Source organism: Pelophylax lessonae (assembly GCF_965119305.1).
Source record: "Pelophylax lessonae genome assembly, chromosome: 1".
NCBI classification, from domain to species: Eukaryota; Metazoa; Chordata; class Amphibia; order Anura; family Ranidae; genus Pelophylax; species Pelophylax lessonae.
The window spans coordinates 144,830,537-144,854,226 of NC_138768.1; the positions used below are offsets into that span (position 1 = coordinate 144,830,537).

The 23,690-nt window shown below is 40.1% G+C and overlaps 1 protein-coding gene across 1 annotated transcript in view; it reads left to right on the top strand.

Moving 5' to 3' along the window:
* The window catches only part of ATG10 (autophagy related 10), a gene marked incomplete at its 5' end in the record, with an annotated part of 249,305 nt that extends 226,321 nt beyond the window's left edge, over positions 1–22,984 (top strand). The window contains 3 exons of the mRNA XM_082243302.1: positions 10,752–10,840; positions 15,532–15,621; positions 22,846–22,984. Of these exons, the coding sequence (XP_082099428.1) occupies positions 10,752–10,840; positions 15,532–15,619 (177 nt within the window). The 3' untranslated portion in view covers positions 15,620–15,621; positions 22,846–22,984. The remainder of the gene's footprint in view (positions 1–10,751; positions 10,841–15,531; positions 15,622–22,845) is intronic.
* Between the last annotated feature and the right edge of the window lie 706 nt (positions 22,985–23,690).

Here is a 23,690-nt window from a genome sequence, read left to right on the forward strand (position 1 = left end):
ATGTGCCTTCATCCAGATATCCATCATCAACAGGTATAGATTATCTGGAATTCTTATCAGTCCATAATGAAAATGAGAAGATTACATATAAAAAATGGGGGGAAGAGAACAAAAAAGGGAGAATGTGCATGTCTTGCAGAGATGTAATAAATGTTTTTTTTTGTTGTTTTTTTGTTGCCATGGTATTTACCTTCAAAGTTGAACTATGGGCAAAAAAATAAATAAATAAATAATTTACATATTTTCTATAGATGCAAATGTTATAAATCCACTTTTTTTGCATGCATCAAATGCCTTTACAAATCCAGTTATTACCTTGTATATGTAGCAGTGACATCATCACTGTGCTGTACGTAGCCTGTGCAGAGAATAGATCTGAGGGAGGTGTCCAGCCGGCTCCACCCACTACAGGCTGCCTGCTAAAAATAACATGGGGGGGCGGAGACAAGACCAGTTACTCTGCATAAGGAGAGAGATCAGCAGTGACCAGTCTTTGTACCAAGAAGCTCTTGCACAGAGGTAACGTTTCACACTGGATTACTGCACAGATCTGGAAGAAATACACAAAGCACACCAAGAATTAAAGCCGAGTTCCACCTTCAAAAACGTTTTTGAGATAAAAAATACCCCGGGACAGTCAGGGCTAGTGCATTTCAGAATGGATAGCCTCTGAACTGTCCCAGGTTGCACTTACCTTTTAGAAGAAATACTTACCTTGAAAATTTCTTGTCCAGCGCTGCCATCTCAGGTGTGGGCAGCTGAAGCCAGGGCGCCCTCTTCGTTCCCAGAATGCCCGGCACCGGCCCCGATCGTCACTTCCGGTGCAGGCATGTCATCCCTGCACAGCTTCTGGGCACACCCAGAAGCTGTTTAGCAGGGAATAATGCGCCTGCACCGGAAGTGACGAGCGGGCCGGTGCAGGCGCATTGACTCCTGGGAGCGATGACGTTCAGCTCCCAGGAGTCAACACAAGCAGGAAGTGACGGCGGCGCCCGTGTCCGCAGAGGGAGGAAGAGGACGTAAGGTAAGTATATTTTCTTCAAAAACAAGGTAAGTAAACAAAAAAAAATCGTCATTATCCATTTCTTTTTCAGGTGACACAGAGCAAGCGGATGGGCCAAAGTCACTTTTGAGGATGGAACTCCACTTTAAGAATACACATGACTCTTGTATTTAGACAATATTTACTTATCCCAGAGTTTAGCTTAAAAACAATGATACCCTATTATTCCAAGTCCGAGTTAGGTTTCTTTTGATTATCACACTTTCAAGGTTTTTATCAGTATTTGTAACATTGGTTAGCTGAAGAAGAACCATATGGCATTATCACAGGGACTTAGTAAAAGTTTCTTCTCTATTATAATGGCACAGAAAACTGCTGTTGTACCATGTGCCCACATAAACAAAGCAGATAGATTTGTTTCAGATCTCTTTGCACCACTCATGCCATTTTCTGTTTCAGACTGTGGCAATTTACAGTAGAGAAAACTGTTGCAGATCCCTGAAAGATCAAACTTGGCATATGGGATGTGAACTGTCTGCAGACAGCTCACATACCTCTCTGCTACTGCAGTGATTACACTACAAAAAGCAGAGCCCGCAGTTAACATCCCTGTCTCTCTTTTCTTCCACACTCAGCTGAGTAGGATAGTGAGCATAGGGATCCGAGCAAGCAGCTCCAGTTAAACTGCTCTGTGCTGTTTCTGGCACAGACACAGCATAGACCTGGGAGCACCCTTTTTGTTCTTTGGAGCAACATCTGCTCCATTTTCTCATCCAAGAAGAGCAATGCAGGCATAAAGGCTGCGCCACTTGGTGCAAACTCCCCAATAATGTTTGAGTTCAGTTCTGTGCCCAGATGTATGTATTGTTGTTCTTTTCAATAGTAGATAGGATGTTTTTCCTTGGCAGAACTTGAAGGTGCAGTGTTCCGTATGTTCCAGCCCATTACTTTAAAGAGGGCTTGCTTAGCTCGATGCCTAACAATAACATTTTTCTTAAGGTGGGGCTATACTGTATTTACCAAGTTTGAATTAAAAGTTGATAGTTTTCTGAGGATTTTTATGCCTGTTGTGATACTCAAACTTTGAAAACATTAAACCTAATTTAATTGACTTTCTCAGCCAAATTCGTGTTCAAAAAACTTGATTAAGACCAACAGGGAATATACTGTCAGAGTCTCAGCTGGAGATTGAATGATGAGAAATGGATGACTATCCTAGAGGATAAACATCTTCATGTTTTGCATATTATACATTCATGATTAGATACTAATCTCACTTTTCATGTTAACTGTTTACTATCTTTTCATCCTTGGTCCTGATGGTGAACCTGCAATAATACATATCACACGCTAGTGTGCTCTCAGTCGGTATTATCATGTATTATGCTCCATTCACAAAACTAATTTAGTCCTTTGACTGTAATTTTCAAATCTCATTGGATTCCACTGAAAATAACTGTCACTTTTCAAAATAAATTTGCTTATCCTGGTATGTTAGCTTTGTGAATTGAGAATATTGTCTATTCCCTTGGAATGTTTTGCTCCCACCTCTCAAAGCTTTTTTCAATAGGCGAAGCGGGTGTATCTGTTATATTACGGACGCAATGCCAAATTGCCAGAATATACTCCCTGCTGGGTCCCCATCCCCTTCCTTCCGCTCACTCCTTCCTAGAAAAAAACTTTAGAACTTTTATTATACACATAATTAAAGGCAGCATTACCAGTCTGCCTCCCTTTTCAATACAAAATAAAAAAAAAAATGCATTACACTGGAAGGGAAGTGTGGGAGATTCCAATATAACAAAGGTTTTAAGGACACAGGCAGTTCCGGGAAGGTTACTCCTCATGGTTCCCTGCTTACATCATTAATAGTAACACAATATTAGTTCTAGTATCTAACATAGTAAATTATGTAACATTGCATTTTTTAAAATCTTTTTACAAAATAATAATACTCGTACCAGGCAAAATACCAGATTAACTTTCCAGTAGGGAATTAAGTATTCCATATTTTCCTTCTCCAGGATCCCCAATGCCCTTATCCGCCTCCAGATTACCTGAGAAATACTCAATACATTTGGGTTTTGGGGAATTCCCAGTGGTGGTTGGATGTTGGGGGAGCACAGGGAAATTGACTACTATTTAAAGTCCCCCCTGCAAAGGTATGATACATTAAAACATGTTGTGGTTCTAGATACTTCAGGACTTAGATAAGAAATTGCAAACTTACCTCGAAAGGGTGGTTGCCAAACTCTAAGCAATATCTGACAAACAAACAAGCAATTAATATAAGGCAATGGAATATAAATGTATTCGTTTATCAAACTTAATGCAAATTATTCCATTACCAAACGAAGGAAACCTTCCCTTAACTCTTTCCAATAAAATGTATTTTAAATAAAATAAGATATAAAATAATATATATATATTGTGACCTTTTAAAGCCCTGACACTATGAAAATCATTATAGAAAGGCCAACTGGATTCACAGGTATACTAAGTGTAGGGGACTTTGGAGTATTGATTATTAGTGAAGAAAACTGTTTCTTATAGATTTCTAGTTTGGAGATTTCAAAGTGCTTTGGGATGGCAGAAATTTCCAACCCAATGTCCGAGTCTTGCAGGAGACCAGCAGGCTGTGAGTGCAGGTATGCACAGCCAATATAATGATAGGCTTGGGTATAGTTCAGGGCTTCCGTTTGCAGGCATGTATGTGCTCGTGTTAGGAGACAGGGGTGCTTCACTTAAGAGAAAGCACTATGGAGGAGAGATTCCATGTCCATTGGATTTAGAGAGTCAAGACAGCTAAGTGATCCTGGGAGAGCCAGGATGACTCTGGAGGGAGGGGGGGGGGGGGAGTCCAAGTGAGACAGGGGAGCTGGGTCAGACGTCTGATGGACCAGCGAGTAGCCAAGCTGCACTGCTGAAGGGGGAGCTATTTTGTTTTGAACTTTTCTCTAAATTTGTTTAATAAAAGTGGGCTTACAAGCCTTAAACCACAGTTTGGACTGGCATGGAGTAATTTGAGCTTCTTATTTTACTGCACCTCTATTGTAGAGCTGGCTATGGGAATCTTGCCCAGTTTCATTTTGGCAGCCTCCCACCTGACATCCTTTGACTTAAAATGGTTGTAAACTCCTACATACAGTGCCTTGCGAAGTATTCGGTCCCCTTGAACTTTGCGACCTTTTGCCACATTTCAGGCTTCAAACATAAAGATATAAAACTGTAATTTTTTGTGAAGAATCAACAACAAGTGGGACACAATCATGAAGTGGAACGAAATTTATTGGATATTTCAAACTTTGTTAACAAATAAAAAACTGAAAAATTGGACGTGCAAAATTATTCGGCCCCTTTACTTTCAGTGCAGCAAACTCTCTCCAGAAGTTCAGTGAGGATCTCTGAATGATCCAGTGTTGACCTAAATGACTAATGATGATAAATAGAATCCACCTGTGTGTAATCAAGTCTTCGTATAAATGCACCTGCAATGTGATAGTCTCAGAGGTCCGTTTAAAGCGCAGAGAGCATCATGAAGAACAAGGAACACACCAGGCAGGTCCGAGATACTGTTGTGGAGAAGTTTAAAGCCGGATTTGGATACAAGAAGATTTCCCAAGCTTTAAACATCCCAAGGAGCACTGTGCAAGCGATAATATTGAAATTGAAGGAGTATCAGACCACTGCAAATCTACGAAGACCTGGCTGTCCCTCTAAACTTTCAGCTCATAAGGAGAAGACTGATCAGAGATGCAGCCAAGAGGCCCATGATCACTCTGGATGAACTGCAGAGATCTACAGCTGAGGTGGGAGACTCTGTCCATAGGACAACAATCAGTCGTATACTGAACAAAACTGGCCTTTATGGAAGAGTGGCAAGAAGAAAGCCATTTCTTAAAGATATCCATAAAAAGTGTTGTTTAAAGTTTGCCACAAGCCACCTGGGAGACACACCAAACATGTGGAAGAAGGTGCTCTGGTCAGATGAAACCAAAATTGAACTTTTTGGCAACAATGCAAAACGTTATGTTTGGCCTAAAAGCAATACAGCTCATCACCCTGAACACACCATCCCCACTGTCAAACATGGTGGTGGCAGCATCATGGTTTGGGCCTGCTTTTCTTCAGCAGGGACAGGGTAGATGGTTAAAATTGATGGGAAGATGGATGGAGCCAAATACAGGACCATTCTGGAAGAAAACCTGATGGAGTCTGCAAAAGACCTGAGACTGGGACGGAGATTTGTCTTCCAACAAGACAATGATCCAAAACATAAAGCAAAATATACTATGGAATGGTTCACAAATAAACATATCCAGGTGTTAGAATGGCCAAGTCAAAGTCCAGACCTGAATCCAATCAAGAATCTGTGGAAAGAACTGAAAACTGCTGTTCCCAAACGCTCTCCATCCAACCTCACTGAGCTCGAGCTGTTTTGCAAGGAGGAATGGGCAAAAATTTCAGTCTCTCGATGTGCAAAACTTATAGAGACATACCCCAAGCGACTTACAGCTGTAATTGCAGCAAAAGGTGGCGCTACAAAGTATTAACTTAAGGGGGCTGAATAATTTTGCACGCCCAATTTTTTAGTTTTTCATTTGTTAAAAACATTTGAAATATCCAATAAATTTCGTTCCACTTCATTAATGTGTCCCACTTGTTGTTGATTCTTCACAAAAAATTACAGTTTTATATCTTTATGTTTGAAGCCTGAAATGTGGCAAAAGGTCGCAAAGTTCAAGGGGGGCAAATACTTTCGCAAGGCACTGTATACACAGCGAAGTGACTAGCCTCAGGTGATACACAGAGATGAAACAAATCCTCCTGCATATGTTGTACCTGTTTATGTGTAGGTCTCTAATCTCTAAAGCTATTCAAAGTGCTGAATTTATAAAGCTTGTCTGAAAGTTCAGAAAAAAGGGGGCGGAGAGCTGAAGTTACACCCTGCTGAGCTCAGTGAGGAGAGCTTGGAGGAAAGAGACACAACTCCTCCACATAGCACACAGGAACAGAGCTGAGGCTATCAATCTGTTGGAGCTCCCTCCCGTCACCATATTTCTCTTGGTGTCAGGAAAACTTGTCAGAAGTGATTTATGCTGAAAGCAGATGGATGAAGCAGAGGACAGAAATTACATTTAGTGCTCTTAATTGCACACTATACTATAGAGAGATATGCTTTGTCAATATTTAATGTCTGAGGTTTATAACCAATTTAAAAATCTAACAAGCTGGGTGGAGAAATGTTGGCCAAACAGTGTGCTGGGCTGCTTCCACTCAGATGCAGCCACTTTTTTCAGGTATTCTGGCAGGCTGCTTCTGATACAATAGCCACAGCAGGAGATTCTTCCAGGCTGCAGGTTGAACAAAGATAATTCATCTGTGTATACAGACAGACAGGGTTTATCTGACTGAAAACAGTATGCTCTATGTAATCTTTAATAGCATAAAAGTCCTATATTGCTCCTAGTAGGCTGAGACCATGTCCTCTTTAGCCTAGAGAGAGAAAGCTCAATGCAGAAGTTTTTTAATATTTAGGCCTAGAAAATGTTAAAGGCCAAGTTAAGCTAAAAGTTAGATGGGGAGACCCGGAACCACCTTCGTTTCGTCAGTGGTGTCTTAAGGTGGGTTCCGTGGCATTGATGGAGGATCTTATTCATATTTCTAGGGGTCAGGTAGATAGGGGCCATAGAATTTGGGCTAAATGGAGAGAATTTAAGGCTAATCTACACTCAGAGTAAATGTTTATTCTCTGGTTTAGGGAAGCCTGCTATGGATACCAATGAGTACCGCTTAGTGAAAGAGTGTTTGCTATTATCTCCCCGTCGCCAACAATTAATATATTTAATGGTCTAAATATGTTTGAAATGTTTAAAACATATTGATAGATGCATAATGAAATACACTGGAACCCTCCCCCCCTTTTTTTTCTCTTTTGTTATTATTATCTTTTCCTTTATCATTTATTTTTTGTATATTGTATAATGTTGAAAAATCAATAAAAAAATTTCTTAAAAAAAAAAGTTAAGCTAAAAATAAAAACACAAAAATCAGCACATCGGACATAACTTATAGTTAGTATAACGTGACCCTTGTATTGATTCTTCTCCCTTCAGTATCAGTCTTCCTCTGTCCTATCCCCAGTTAAAGTAAAAAGTTATTATTAAGTAAGCTGACTTGGGTAATTAAAGAATACTAGCCGAAAAATGTAAAGTGAACCTACTGTATTCTCTATCTGAAATGTTTGTAATAGGGTATAGATAATTGTTTTTGTCTCCTGTGTGTTTAAATACTGGTTTAAATCTGCATATTTACTACCTACCTGGGTCATCACCACGTTTGGTGCAGCTTTTAACTCTCTGTAAACCATTCAGTTCCATATACCTTTTACATCATCCGCCATATTTTATTAGGGTATTTTAGTTCATTAGGCGGTCCCAACAAACCAATAACACTTTCTAGCTGCTGACAACCTGGTCAGTAAGTTTCTGCTTTTACAGTTAGAATGTGTAGAAGACTAAAAGCATCCAAAAAAAAGGACAATAAGGAGATTAGGTATAAACAAGCTCTTTTATTATATATTGAAAGCCAAAGTATTTTTGGAGTAGCACCATCACGCTTCTTTAGGGGTTGAATGTACACAGGAGTGAGTAACTCGGCAGTGTAAAATACAGCGGCTGCAGCAAATGTTAAAGCACATGTCAATGTTTCTGTTATTAAAGCCTTGACTTAATGAGATGCCAAAGCAGCAATCTAATATAGATTATTGTAGGCACTGCAATCACATTCGATCGAGACTGTAATAACAAAAATGCAGACACGAACTTAGACACTTGATGCAATAGCTATACATTATTACACTGCTGAATCAATCACTCTTTTTTGCATTTAAACCTTAAAGAAGGAGGAAACTGTTAACTCTGAAACGCGTTAGCTATCAACTTCAAAATATGAGTGTTGCCACCTACAGTATCTCACAAAAGTGAGTACACCCCTCCAGAGATGTATAGTAACGAAGTAGAACTACTTAAGTACTGTACTTAAGTACCGAAATGCGGTATCTGTACTTTCCTAGAGTAGAATTTTTTTCTCCTACTTCTACTTTTACTTCACTACATTTTTTCGATGATTTCGATACTTCTACTCAAGTATTTTTTTTTTGTGCTGCATAGTTACTCGTTACTTTTAAAAAAATTACCACTGCCAGAACAGTAGATGGCAGGTTGCATAAAGCTCAAAAAAATGTGTATAATGTCATTTGTAAATCAGCGCATACGAAAATAAAGGCTGTGTATAATAAAAGCTGCTATACCAAATATTTCCAATAAAAAGAAAATATGAAACAAACAAATAAATGGTGCTACAGCGCTTAAAGTGCATCAAGAAACTACTAACAAACACAGGTTAATCATTTGAATAAATCATTTGAAATAATAAAAACAATATGATGTTCAAACTTTTGACTTATTTCTTTAATAACTACATAACACAGTACTTGTACTTCTACTTTCAGTACTTGAGTAGAAATTTTTTTTCAAAACTACTGGTACTTTTTACTTTTAGTACTTAAGTAGCAAATTTTTTTGATAAAACTACTTGCAATACTTAAGTAAAAAAAATGTTGAATACTTTAGTACTTCTACTTAAGTAACTTTTTCTGCGAGCACTTCCACTTCTACTCAAGTAATTTTTTGATCGAGCACTTGTACTTTTACTCAAGTAGAAATTTCGAGTACTTTATACAAGTCTGCACCCCTCACATTTTTGTAAATATTTTATTATATCTTTTCATGTGACAATACTGAAGAAATGAAACTTTGCTACAATGTAAAGTAGTGAGTGTACAACTTGTATAACAGTGTCAATTTGCTGTTCCCTCAAAATAACACAGTCATTATTGTCTAAACCACTGGCAACAAATGTGAGTACACCCCTAAGTTAATATGTCCAAATTGAGCCCAAAGTGTCAATATTTTGTGTGGCCACAATTACTTTCCAGCACTGCCTTAACCCTCTTGGGCATGGAGTTCACCAGAGCTTCACAGGTTGCCACTGGAGCCCTCTTCCACTCCTTCATATCGACATCACAGAGCTGGTGGATGTTAGAGACCTTGCGCTCCTCCACCTTCCGTTTGTATGGTCTTGACTATCGTGCTGCAGCTCATTTTCAGGGTCTTGGCAATCTTCTTATAGCCTAGGCCATCCTTATGTAGAGCAACAATTCTTTTTTTCAGATCCTCAGAGAGTTATTTAATAAATATAACACAGCTGCTCTCCATTCACACCTAAGACTTTGTAACACTAACGAGTCACATGACACAGAGGAGGGAAAATGGCTGATTGGGCCCACTTTGGACATTTGCACTTAAGGGTGTACTCACTTTTGTTGCCAGCAGTTTAGACATTAATGGCGGAAGGTGGAGGAGCGCAAGGTCTCTAACATCCGGCAGCTCCGTGATATCGTCATGAAGGAGTGGAAGAGGACTCCAGTGGCAACCTGCAAAGCTCTGGTGAACTCCATGCCCAGGAGGTTTAAAGAGGTTGTAAACTCGAATAAAATTTTTTTTTTTTTCTTACACCCTGCAAAAGAAAGACATAATGAGCTAGTATGCATCGCATATTAGCTCATTATGCAATACTTACCTCAGAACGAGCCCCCGCCGTGCCGCTCACTCACCTCTATGACGGGCGACATGTCTAGTCGCCCGTCTTCCGGGATCGCGGCATCCGGCCATCTGATTGGCCGGAGCCGCGGTGACGTCACTCCCGCGCACGCGCGCGGGAGCCGACAGTCACGGCACGGGGCTCTGAAGGAACGGCACGATCGGCCGTTCCTTCAGAGCGCATGCGCCAGTGACGTCACTGGCGACATGTAAGGTAAATATCTCCTAAACGGTACATGTTTAGGAGATATTTACAGTACCTATAGGTAAGCCTTATCATAGGCTTGCCTATAGGTACAAGTTGTAGAGGAGGGTTTACTTCCTCTTTAAGGCAGTGCTGGAAAAGAATGGTGGCCACACAAAATATTGACACTTTGGGCCCAATCTGGACATTTAACTTAGGGGTGTACTCACTTTTGTTGCCAGCAGTTTAGACAATAATGGCTGTGTGTTGAGTTATTTTGAGGGGACAGGAAATGTATACTCTTATACAAGCTGTACACTGCCTACTTTACATTGTACCAAAGTTTCATTTCTTCAGTGTTGTCACATAAAAAGATAAAATAAAACATTTACAAAAATGTGAGGGGTGTACTCACTTTTGTGAGATACTGTAATTGCCGTTATCCAGTAGTACTTTTTGGTGCTCCTTTTCTTTAACACATTATGTTTTTTTACCAGTGGTCCCTCATTGGGTAGAGGGCAACCCTGGTTTAGAATGCAGCCCAACTGCTGTGGCGACACGTCAAAATATCCATCTGTCAACATCATCAGGGTCTCAGAAGTCCTTTAGATCCAACACCTTTCTGACCAAACCCTACTGATTACAGTTATCCTGTAAAAGGAAAACACACTCATCTTACCACCAAGCCTAAGGATAGATGTACGTATTTATCAGTGCTTAAGAAAAAACATCTGCCCATACACGGAGGAGTCACTATATGACTTTTGTATGTAAGAAGTGCTATTTGTGTTAGGTTGGCTAGGATTCATTTTTTAAATTTCTACTCAGGTTACAAAGTGGAAGCTAAGTTAAGTTAAGTTAAACATAATACATAAATTAATATCAAGTATATTTTCTTTAGGAACATCCAATACTTGGACAGCCTTTTTTTATGCTTCATCCATGTCGGACCAATGAATTCATGTCCTCTGTTAAAGGAGCCTCAAATAGGTAAGAAATAAACTGGACAAGTTTTAAAAAAAATTACAACCCATATACTATAAATTTGTGTAATGTATTAAAAATCTGAAGAGAGTACACACTGGTGTATTAAAACCTAAGATATAAGAGCAGGTAACCATATACTTTTTCTGGGACTCTATGATGACCTCTAGCATTTTTACTATGCACAGTAAAGGTATACACTGCTCTTCACACATTTTTATTTGAAACAAAGAAAATTAGAAATTCTTTGTAATAGGCACTGCTTGTGTACTTTGCTATGTAACATAATCTCCTAATATACAGTGCCCTGGAAAAAGTATTCACACCCCTTGAAATTTTCCACATTTTGTCATGTTACAGCCAAAAACGTAAATGTATCTTATTGGGATTTTATGTGATAGACCAACACAAAGTGGCACAGAATTGTAAAGTGAAAGGAAAATAATAAATGGTTTTAAAAACTTTTAACAAATAAATATGTGAAAAGTGTGATGTGCATTTGTATTCAGCCCCCCTTACTCTGATACCCCGAACTAAAATCTAGAACCAATTACCTTCAGAAGTCACCTAATTGGTAAATATAGTCCACCTGTGTGTAATTTAATCTCAGTATAAATACAGCTGTTCTGTGAAGCCCTCAGAAGTTTGTTAGAGAACCTTAGTGAACAAACAGCATCATGAAGTCCAAGGAACACACCAGACAGGTCAGGGATAAGGTTGTGGAGAAGTTTAAAGCAGGGTTAGGGTATAAAAAAATATCCCAAGCTTTAAACATCGCACGGAGAAGTGTTCAATCCATCATCCGAGAATGGAAAGTATGGCACAACTGCAAACCTATCAAGACACGACTGTCCTCCTAAACTGACAGGGAAAGCATTACTCAGAGAAGCAGAAAAGAGGCCCATGGTAACTCTGAAGGAGCTGCAGAGATCCACAGCTCAGGTAGGAGAATCTGTCCACAGGGCAACTATTAGTCGTGCATTTCAAAAATCTTGCCTTTATGGAAGAGTGGCACGAAGAAAACCATTGTTGAAAGAAAGCCAACAGAAGTCCCATTTGCAGTTTGCATTCACAGAGAAGCCATGTGGGAGACACAGCAAAAATGTGGAAGAAGGTGCTCTGGTCAGATGAAACCAAAATTGAACCTTTTGGCCTAAAAGCAAAATGCTATGTGAAACATGGTGGTGGCAGCATCATGTTGTGGGGATGCTTTTCTTCTGCAGGAACAGGGAAGCTGGTCAGAGTTGATGGGAGGATGGATGGAGCCAAATACTGGGCAATATTAGAAGAAAACCTGTTAGAGTCTACAAAAGTCTTGAGACTGGAGTGGAAGTTCACCTTCCGGCAGGGCAACGACCCTAAACATACAGCCAGAGCTAAAATGGAATGGTTTAGATTAAAGCATATTCATGTGTTAGAATGGCCCAGTCAAAGTCCAGACCTAAATCCAATTGAGAATCTGTGGCAAGACTTGAAAATTGCTGTTCACAGATGCTCTCTATCCAATCTAACAGAACACGAGCTATTTTGCAAAGAAGAATGGGCAACAATGTGACTCTCAAGATGTGCAAAGCTGGTAGAGACATCCCCAAAAAAGACTTGCAGCTGTAATTGCAGCGAAAGGTGGTTCTACAAAGTATTGACTCAGGGGGGCTGAATACAAATGCACGCCACACTTTTCAGATATTTGTAAAAATTTTTAAAACCATTTATCATTTTCCTTCCACTTTGTGTTGGTCTATCACATAAAATCCCAATAAAACACACTTAAGTTTTTGGAAGCAACATGACAAAATGTGGAATACTTTTTCAAGGCACTGTAAATTATATTTTATTATTCGGGAAATAATGTGGAATTTTAAGGATAAATATATTTACAGTATATCACTTGTATATTATAAGCTGAGTGTATGAATACATGGATTGTAACAGTATATTTTCAGTCCAAAGCATCTCAAAGATGACTTGATTTTCCTTTGCGCTCGATTGGGTGGATGGGAGAATCCCTTCTGCAGCACTATTGTGTTCTGTCAGCAGGAGGGGGGGGGGGGGGGGGCTTCCCAACTGGCGGATCAAAGTGATTGATGCTAGCAACTATAGCCGTTGACAGTAATCGAATGTTAAAAATCTGACAGGCTGGTTGTACCCAAGTTGATTTATGGATTGACTTTGGTACAATCAGCCTGCACATACATGGATCAAATCTTGGCCGGTACCTACTGACCTGGGCAAATTTTTGCTCCATGTATGGCCAGTTTAGGTTCACTGTTTGCACCATGTATCTAGCATGTAAAATGGTGCACATGATTCCACCCACCCGTACATTCATTTACAGAGATCTGTGAATAAATAAATTACAAGTCCAGTCTACCACTGACTACAATTGTGGTAATCAGTGTAGTCTTAGTCCATTGACACTTCCTCCAGCTGTGCAACTGAAGACCATAAAGAGGTACGGGCAGAGAGCTGAAAGAAGTGCAAAGCATGGAATAAATTCCATCAATTCCCTTAGTAAAAGCACCTCACAGTACAAAAAAACACTGGCTAGGGACACATTTAACCCTTTGATCGCCCTAGATGTTTAACCCCTTCCCAGCTAGTGCCATTAGTACATCGACAGTGCATATTTTTAGCACTAATCACTGTATTAGTGTCACTGGTTCCCACAAAGTGTAAAAACTGTCAGTTAGTGAGCAGTTGCCTGCCACAATATCGCAGTCCTGCTATAATTCGCTGATCGCGGTCATTACTAAATAAATAAATAATAATAATAGCCCATAGTTTGTAGACGCTATAATGTTTGCGCAAACCAATTGATCTTATTGGGATTTTTTTAAAAACATGTAGCAGAATACATATTGCCCTAAATTTATTAAGAAATTACATTTTTACAATTTTTTTTTATTGGATATGTTGAAAAGCAAAAAAATATTGTTTTTTTTTTTTTTTTCAAAATTGGTGGTCTTTTTTTGGTGACCATTGTTAATGAGGCAGAAGGAGATGGGAAATCCAAAAATGTCACTGGACCAGAAGACAGACCTGTTTTGGTGACAACTAATGCAGCCCATAGAATAGTTTTTGTTTTTTTTTTACATTCAATCAGTGGGTTAAGCGAAAAAAAAAAAATGACCCGAATTCCCCTTACACACATTCGACGTGGATGGGGGAATCCTCCCTGCTAAGTCATATTCGGACAGTGGGGAAACTCCCCCACTGTCATAACACACAGGTCAGCACTACAACTTTCTAGCAGGGCATTTGTACAAAAGTCAATCAGTAGATCAACTTCTATACAACTACAGTGCCCATACATGGATCAAAATTTGGCTGGTGCCTGCTGAACCAGAGCAGCTTAAAGCGGAGTTCCGGCCTCAGGGGTCAATTTTAGCTAAAAATACCCCCGGGACAGTCAGGGCTAGTACATTCCATAATGGATAGCCTCTGAACTGTCCCGGGTCGCACTTACCTGTAAGAAGAAATACTTACCTTGAAAAGTTCTTCTCCAGCACTGCCATCTCAGGTGTGGGCAGCTGAAGCCGCAGCGTCCCTCTTTGTGTCCTGTTCCGTGACGTCGGAGTCCCACAATGCACTGCACCGGCCCCGCTCGTCACTTCCGGTGCAGGCGCGGCATCCCTGAACAGCTTCTGGGCATGCCAAGAAGCTGTTTAGCAGGGAATGCTGCGCCTGCTCCGGAAGTGACGAGCGGGGCCGGTGCAGGCACATTGACTCCTGGGAGTGATGACGTTCAGCTCCCAGGAGTCATCGCAATCCGGAAGAAACGGCGTGGGCCGCGGCCGCAGAGGGAGGAAGTGGAAGGAAGGCAAGTATATTTTATTCTATAATAAGGGAAGTGACCGAAAAAAAAATCGTCAGTATCCATTTCTTTTTCAGGTTGCACTCAGCAAGCGGATGGCCCAAAATCAATTTTTTTCGATTTTGAGGCTGGAATTTTCGCTTTAAGAGTGAATTTCCTCTCACTTTCCTAGAGATATCCTAATACTTGGACACAAAAAACAGAAATTAAGCTAGCAGAGGTCTTAAAAACTTCCCTGTTCTATCCAAAACAACAAAAAAAGTTTTGCCATTACATACACCATCTCATTCACACCAGAACACAGTGCAGGAAACCTGCATTCTGTGCATGCTTCCCGCACCGCATTCAAAACACACTGCAGTTGCACTCAGCAGTGGGTGTCAATGTTAGGTTTGCCTGCATTGGATCACATGATACAAAAGTACTAGACCAGGGATTCCCAAACTACAGCCCTCCAGTTGTTCGGGAACTACAATTCCCGTCATGCTTAGTCATGTCTGTGAATGTCAGAGTTTTACAATGCCTCATGGGATGCGTAGTTCTGCAACAGCTGCAGGGCCGTCGTTTGGGAATCCCTGTACTAGACGATCCGTTTGCATTGAGTTTCCAAAAGTAGTGCATGCACTACTTTTGGTGCGGTGCAGTGCGATTTAAGCCTATTTAAAATGGAACGTTGCGCAACACAGGGCATTCCTGTGCAATTCCTAGTGTGAACTGCCCCTTTAGGAGCCATGATTATATTACAGTGCACTGATAATGACCAACTAGCCCTAAACCACTGTATACAGTTTGGAATAAATGGCTCTATAATACTACTGGGTGTCCAGCATGGTGCCTGTGTTGTATATATATTGATAATATCTTATTTATTTATTTTTTTCAGAGAAGGAAATTATATCACAACCTGGTTAAGTACTGTAGGACCTGTTGTTGGAATATCTTTACCATTAAGTTTTGGAAAAACAGTGTAAAGGTACATCTATTTTTACTGTATATTTTTTGCATTCAAAGTTTAATATGCAATTGTTGTAAAAAATGCTTTTTTAAATACCACTTAAGGAGAGTGAATGCAGGTATGATGTAGTTCTGGTTCATCTCAGACTCGCAGCCAAATTCTAATTTTTTTTCCTAGTCGTATAAATATTTTCCTTAGTAGTCAGAAATACTGTTTCAGTTTAACATTGTGACGTCACTGGCGCCTACAGGAAGCACCTGGAAGGCAGGGTATAAATTAACTATTTTTTTACATTTTTCTTACGATTTTTCAAATATTTTTTCCTTCTAATTTAGAGTGTTTTATATTGCAGGGCAGGGGATAGCAGATAAGCGGAGCTTACATTTACATACAGGGTGCGTTTTGACCCTACATTCATACCTATGCGTTTTCTTAGTGCGTTTTGCAGTTTGCAGAAACACACTAAAGTCCATTTCACATGGTTTTTTATGGTACAGGTCCACATCTATGCATTTTTCAGCTGATGCTTTTTTGGAAAGGGTCAGTGACTTTTTTTTTTCCACAGCAGATTGTGTTTTGCATGTAATAGACTTCAACGGACCCACACCAAAAACGCAAGTGATGCGTTTTTGATCCGTTTTTACATTCATTTTGGGGCGATGTCTCTTTAATAAACAGTGTACAGCTGGTTGCTAAGGAGTGGGCCAGGAAGCTGGCTGCCACATCCTTAACAACTGATGAGTCTCATCTACTGTCGGCAGGCTTCCCCGCTGACAGCTGAATGTAAAAACAAGAATTGCCGGCACTAAAGAAAATGGCGGGGCCCCCCCCCAATCCATACCAGGCCCTTATCCGAATATGCAGCCTGGCAGATCAGGGAAGAAAGGGACAAGCGAACAACCCTCCCCTTGTGAACCATAGGCCTCTTCCCCACAACCCTGGGCTGTGGTTGTGGGGGTCTGCGGGTGGGGGGCTTATCAGAATCTGGAAGCCCCCTTTAACCAGATCCCAGCTCCCCCTATGTGAATGAGTATGGGGTACATGTCAAAAACTCTTGCACTGTCTTTTTTCACTTTTACGGTGAATGGGTAGGGATACTATGTACCCCATACTCATTCACATGGGGGGGCCAGGATCTGTTGGCCCCCTTGTTAAAGAGGAGTTCCAGATTTTGATAAGCCCCAGCCAGCAGACCCCCACAACCACAACCCCTACTTTTCCTGACCTGCCAGGGCTGCATGCTTAGATAAGGGCCTGGTATGGATTTTGGGGGGGGGGGACCCCACGCCATTTTTAAAAAAACTTTTGGCGTAGGGTTCCCCTCCAAAACTATACCAGACCCGAAAGTATGGATTGGGGGGGGGGGGGGGCAATGCTTTTATTTTTTACATTTAGCTGTCAGCAGGGAATCCCGTTGACAGCTGATGCCTCATTGGTTGTTAATGACGTGGCGGCCGGCTTCCCAGCCCGTTACTCAGCAACACGCTATACACAGTGTGGTAAAAAAAAAACGCAAAATGCATGAAAACTGCATGCAAAAACGCACCGCAAAATGTGCCAGAAAAACGCATCAAGTGCAGCCGCATAGATGTGAACCTAGACTAAATGACTAGTAGAGAGACAGACTGTCTATATCTCTGGATCTGTTTCATCATTTTGGAATTTAAAATTTTCACTGAATATTTCCTCAGCTTATCCATTTTAATCTCTCTCCACAACTAAAAAGCTAAAGGATTTGCAGTTAGTTACACTTAAAATTGAATTCCTTTTGTTTTATTTCAAGTTTATTATAGAAAATTATCTAAACCAGCCTTTTCTCCACCTTTTCAACACAGAGGAACCCTTGAAATTATTTTCAGGGTTTTAGGGAACCCCTGCTAAAAATGACTATATTTACAACTAATGATACATTAGTGTGATGGTCAGTGGGATGAATGCTCCCTACACTTTTGGACACTGGGAAGAATTACCTTCTTCCAGATAGCTAAAAAGATCAACGGTGTCAGAGAGAACTTATCTGAGAGGCAGAAATTACTCATTGCTTAAGGAACCCCCAGCAACCTCTGGAGGAACCCTAGGGCTCTACGGAACCCTGGTTGAGAAACAATGATCTAAACTGTTGACTAGTTTTCAATCTAAAAAATAATAAAAACATTTATTTAATAAAACAAGGATGCTGTACGGAGTATATTAGCTCTATTTTAAACCATCAGATTTGAGTTTAATGTAAATCAATGAATTTTGATTGGGTGCTATTGGTTGCTCTACTTTTTGCTGTGTGGCTTATTTAATAAGCCTGATTTTATATTCCTCTTTGTTACAGTCATTCCACATTCCTTCGCCTCCCTTTGAAATAGTAGAAGAGATGCTGCAGATTACACGCATATGACTCCAGAAATGATTGGCAGCCAATCAGAAGAGCAGCTCAGTGATAATTAAATTTACAGCCTTATACTTGAAGAGCCCAAAATTTAACCTAATGAAATTTAAAGAGAAAAAAAAATTCAAGGTGCTCCACAGGAGTCTGGGGTTTTTGAGATGAAGGCCACACTTTAGTTCCAGACAGTACTTCAGAGTTATTCAGCCTGGAAAAGTTAACTCCTGTCAAAATATAGTATTTCATTGCAAGGTATATGTTGGCAGCAGGTTCTAGATTGGCATTTCAGATTGCTGCTTCTGTGCAAATAGTTTCTATGACTGCAGCTTTCCCCATGTGGTCACATTTAATATACATTTATAACTTGTTTAGGTTACGGGGAGACGGTTCACAAATGGCCACATAGATATTGTGGGCTCCAGGCTGACTTGTTGTTTCTAATATTTCTCAGATAGCCTTTATTAAAGTTTATGTATGAACTGTAGCCGTGGGTGTAAAGGGAAAGTGTGGATTAAACTAGACTATCCTTGCTGTAATCACCAAAATAAATGACAGTATTTTTATTATTAGTCAGGGTCATCCTTAGTGTCTGGTGTGTTACTGCCCCACCTAGATCTGCCTTTTTATGAACTAGTTAGAGTACAAATGAGAGGTTTTTAATTTTTTTTTTATGTTAAACTACACAGAATAGGCTCATTTCACAAAGCTGACACATCAGCAAAAGGACATGATTTTCAAAAAAGTGACAGTTATTTTCATCCAGATTTCAAAACAACATTCCTAAGGCTAAATATTATAATATATAGTTATATCTATTATTTAGTTACGTTAGTTAGTTAGTTATATAAGTAATTAGATAAATAATATAAAAAGATTTTTATACGGCTTCATACCACAGCTGTAAAAAAAAACACCTTTACAAGAATTTTTTATTTACAGAGCTGCATTGTTTTTAATAGAGACATTCACACAGGCGCACTGCATTCACGTTCCATAACATAAAATCCAATCATCTGCATCTGAGGACATACTATACACATATCCCAGATGGAGGTATTGGAAAAAACAGAACAATATTTGCACAAGTATTTACTGATCATTACGCACAAACTTTTGTGCTAGAAAAAAACATTCTTTTGGTATGCCCATGTAAATGTAGCCTTCTTATGTTAAAGGCACAATTTTGTTTTGTAAATCAGCAGTGTAAAAATAAATGAAGTCTCATGAAGTGTTTGCCTTTTTAACCACTTAAGCCCCGGAAGATTTTACCCCCATTCCGACCAGGGGGTATTTTGCGATTCGGCACTGCGTGACTTTAACGGACAATTGCGCGGTCGTGCGATGCTGTACCTAAACGAATTTGGCGTCCTTTTTTTCCCACAAACAGAGCTTTCTTTTGGTGGTATTTGATCACCTGTGCGATTTTTTGATCACGCGCTATAAACAAAAAAAGAGCGTCAATTTTGCAAAAATAACAATATTTTTCACATTTTTTTATATGAAATTCCCCCCCAAAAAAATGTAAAAATTAAAATTTTTTAACATTTTCAGCCAATTTGTTTTATGCTACCTATGTTTGGTAAAAAAAAATCGCAAAAAGCGTATTTTGATTGGTTTGCGCAAAAGTTATCGCGTTTACTAACAAAGGGAAAGATTTTTGTCATTTTTGTTGTTTTTTTTTTTAACGCGTAATGGCGGCGATCTGCGATTTTTTTGCGGTACTGCGACATTGCGGCGGACAGATCGGACCCTTGACTGACATTTTTGACACTTTTGGGGTTACCAGTGACATTTCTACAGTAATCAGTGCTATATATATGCACTGTTAATAAAGAAGAAAGGGAATGACCCCCTAAAAAGGGTGGGACTTTAAAGGTAACTAATGAGGATCTTTCGAAAAAGATAGAATTGATTAAAATAAATTACAATTTATTGAAACAAGTGTGATTGTGAAGGATCAATCAAACAATAATAATACATTCAATATACAATACAATACAATTGCAGATGCATGACAGAATCCAACGCGTTTCGAAATTTGTATAGTACCAAAATCTTCCTCAGGGAGTCTGTATGTCTTCCTGGAAAGCATAATCATATGCCAAAAGTAAATCCAAGAGAACAAAGCAAAATACAAAAACATACATTTTGTGTGTCACATCAATCATATCAAAGTTTTTGCATATGCGACAACATATTATTTCATCTTGTGAGGTAATATACCAGGGGGGAGGAGAAGGGGAGGGGGGGGGGTAGGAAAGGGGGGGGAAAAAACGAAAAGAAGGGAGGGGGGGGGAATAATAAACGACAAAATATCACCTGGTAGGTGTTCACATACCGGCAGGTATCCGGAGCCACTCATATTATCCACGGAGGGATATATAGGGGTCCCGCAGGGTGGGAGCTAGAATCAGGTATTTGTATTATTTGTATGTCCTCTATTACCTGTAAATAATAGTGCAATGTCAAGAAGATTCACTCCAAGGATAAATTTCCTTATATCTATGATTACGGATCACTTCACCTGTTATGATGATCCAAGAGGGGGATGAGTGATATGTAGAAGTAAGGAAGAAAGGAACCCTTCAAGTGACGGAAAAGATTCCAGTCACCTTCCCGTTGGTGATCCTAAACTAGAGGTGCCTATTGGAACTTAATTTATGGTGACCCCTGAAAGCAGAAAGAGAAACATAGGACGAGGAAGTACTAGAGAGCAGAGGGCTCTGAACATAAATTATCCACAATTGGATGTATTTGTTATTTGGGGTGTCTTACCTCCGTGTTGTAATGGGACATCCAAGATGCCTCAGATATCTTAGATAGATAGTACGTTGGGATGTGGCCAAAAAGGTATATATATATATGTAGGAATATATATGATGTATTATATTCCAAAATTTTCAGATAAATATCGTTTGCCTGAAATACATATATAAAGAAACAATACTTATAGAAGTGTGTTTAGGGGGTGGGGGCGTATGCCCACTAAATAGTAAGTATTTTCTATTTAGTTGCCTTACCTCCGTATAAATATAAAAAATAACAGCCAAATCCAGTGCCACTTCAGCACTGTTACTGTAAAAATACACTGGTAGTGAAGGGGTTAACTTTATTTGGGAGGGAGGGGCTGTGTGTGTCCCTAGGGGCGTGCTTTCTACTGTGATTGGCTGTGGCTTCAGCTGTAAGGACACTGATCAACGGATCTACATAGTAGATCCATGTGATCTGTGTCTTTGCAGCGAGGAGAATGACAGGCAGCTTGTTTACACAAGCTGCCTGACATTCTCCCTCTCCCCCGCCGATCGCCGAGTGACCGGCGGACATCGGGTCCGCTGGTCACACGCGCGGGGGGGTCCGTGACCACGCGGGAGCGGGAGCGCGCCTCCGGGGGCGCGCGCTCGCTCCCTAGACCCTCACAAGCAAGCAACGTAGCCCTACGTTAGTTTGCCTGTGAGGGGCTGACCGCCGACGTAGATAGTCGTGCGGCGGTCGGCAAGTGGTTAAAGCGGAGCTCCACCCAAAAGGGGAAGCTGCCACATTTGGTACTTTTTGTGGGGGAGCGGGTACCTGGTTTTGACAGGTACCTACTCCCACTTCAGGCTCAGTTTGGTTTGCCTTGGCTCCTTTCCCCACAGCCTTCTGGGACACTTCACAGGTCCCAAAAGACTGTGGCCTATTCAGAAACCACAGCACACTTCACGCATGCACAGTAGAAAACAAGCTGTAAAGCCGCAAGGGAGAAATGTCATCTGCTGGTGTTGGTCCACTGTGTTTTATTAAGTCCAAAGTCAGCGCAGCCCTCTACCAGGAAATTCTAGAATACTTCATGCTTCCCTCTGCTTACTAGCTTTGTGGAGATGCTGATTTCATTTTCCAGCAGGACTTGGCACCTGCCCACACTGCCAAAAGTACCAATACCTGGTTTAATGATCATAGTATCATTGTGCTTGATTGGCCAGCAAACTCTCCTGATCTAAACCCCATAGAGAATCTGTAAGGGAATTGTCAAGAGGAAGATTAGAGACACCAGACCCAACAATGCAGACAAGCTGAAAACCACTATCAAAGCAACCTGGGCTTCCATAACACCTCAGCAATGCCACAGACTGATCGCCTCCATGCCATGCCTGGCATTGATGCAGTAATTCATGCAAAAGGAGCCCCCGACCAATTATTGAGTGCATACTATACTGTACATGGACATACTTTTCAGTAAGCTAACATTTCTTTATTAAAAATCCTTTTTTTTTTATTGGTCTTATGTAACATTCCAATTTTCTGAGATACTGAATTTTGGGTTTTCACTAGCTGTAAGCCATAATCATCAAAATTAAAAGAAATAAATGCTTGAAATATATCACACTGTATGTAACGCATCTATATAAAATATGAGTTTCACTTTTTGAATTGAATTACTGAAATAAATTAACTTTTTGATGATATTCTAATTGTATGAATTACACCTGTATGTTCTTTTTTTCAGCAAGCAATTTGTTGCAGTTTGTTTTATGGACTATTGATCTGACTTAGCTTACCTTAGCCTTAGTTTTAAGTCCTATTAGCCTAATTGATAGATTTTCTGAGTAGAAGTGTAAACATAACAGAATAGATTAAATTAGTCTTGTTTCTTTTGCTGGGAGTTGCAAAGCTTTCCTCTGAAGTTATCTTGGCAAAGCCGGGGAAGCTATGTTTGCCAGAGCATATGGAAATAATAAACCAGTTTCCCTTGGATATTGTTTACCATTGCAGAATACAAGACATATCCAATATTTCTTTCCTATATTGGCTTTACTGTATACAGCTACGTTCTGCTTGTTCTTGTACATTTTGTACATATCCTAACATTACCCCTTTGTTCATTCCAGGGTCGCCATCCATGCTGTACACTGAAGAGACTGCTTATCCTTCCATGCCTGAACCCAACTCCTGGGAAATCAGTTTACACCGTGCACCATACTGTACTGGTTATTATCTTACAGCATATTGATAGAGTGCTGTGGATGCTTATGCAGAGAGCTGTGATAAACACTTGGCCAATCGGACATTTTTAACAGACAATGGACTGAACCCGAATGAAGTACGACAGATGTTAAGATGCATGCTGCAAGGCCATGCAAACACATCCATTATGTTATACTCATTGGGAGATGTTGTATAAACATTTACAGATTAAACATGAATTAAGTTAATTCAATAGAATTTAGTGCTGGATAATTATTGGCCATAAAATGTTGGTGCAAAGACAATGTATACGTGTAGAATAATAGTAATAAGGTAAATTCAGAACAGACAATATTGTAGTCCATAAGCAGTACTACTAAAACTTGAACTTAGAGTCCATGAGTCAATGTAATAAATTAATGGCGGCAGCTAATCTCAGAGAAAGCCAGCTTTGTGGAATGAAGCAAAGAAGGGAAAGACAGGAAGCGCTACCTGAGTGTAGTATTAGTATAAACAATTTATTTGTCAAGATACAAGACACTCATAAGAAATAGGATTACAAAAATGCTCATCTGTAGTGTGGTGTCCCTCAGGTCTCTTCTAACGTCCGTGCACAGTATCCACGGGCTGTAGAGGTAAAGGAAGGTCTGTAGTTCGTCCTGCGCCCATCAGGAAGTCGAAGAAAACCAGCGTGGAATGCACAGAAATGTCATCACTGGAAGTGGGGAGACAGCCAGGAACACTGCACAGGATTGGCCAATTTCCCCTG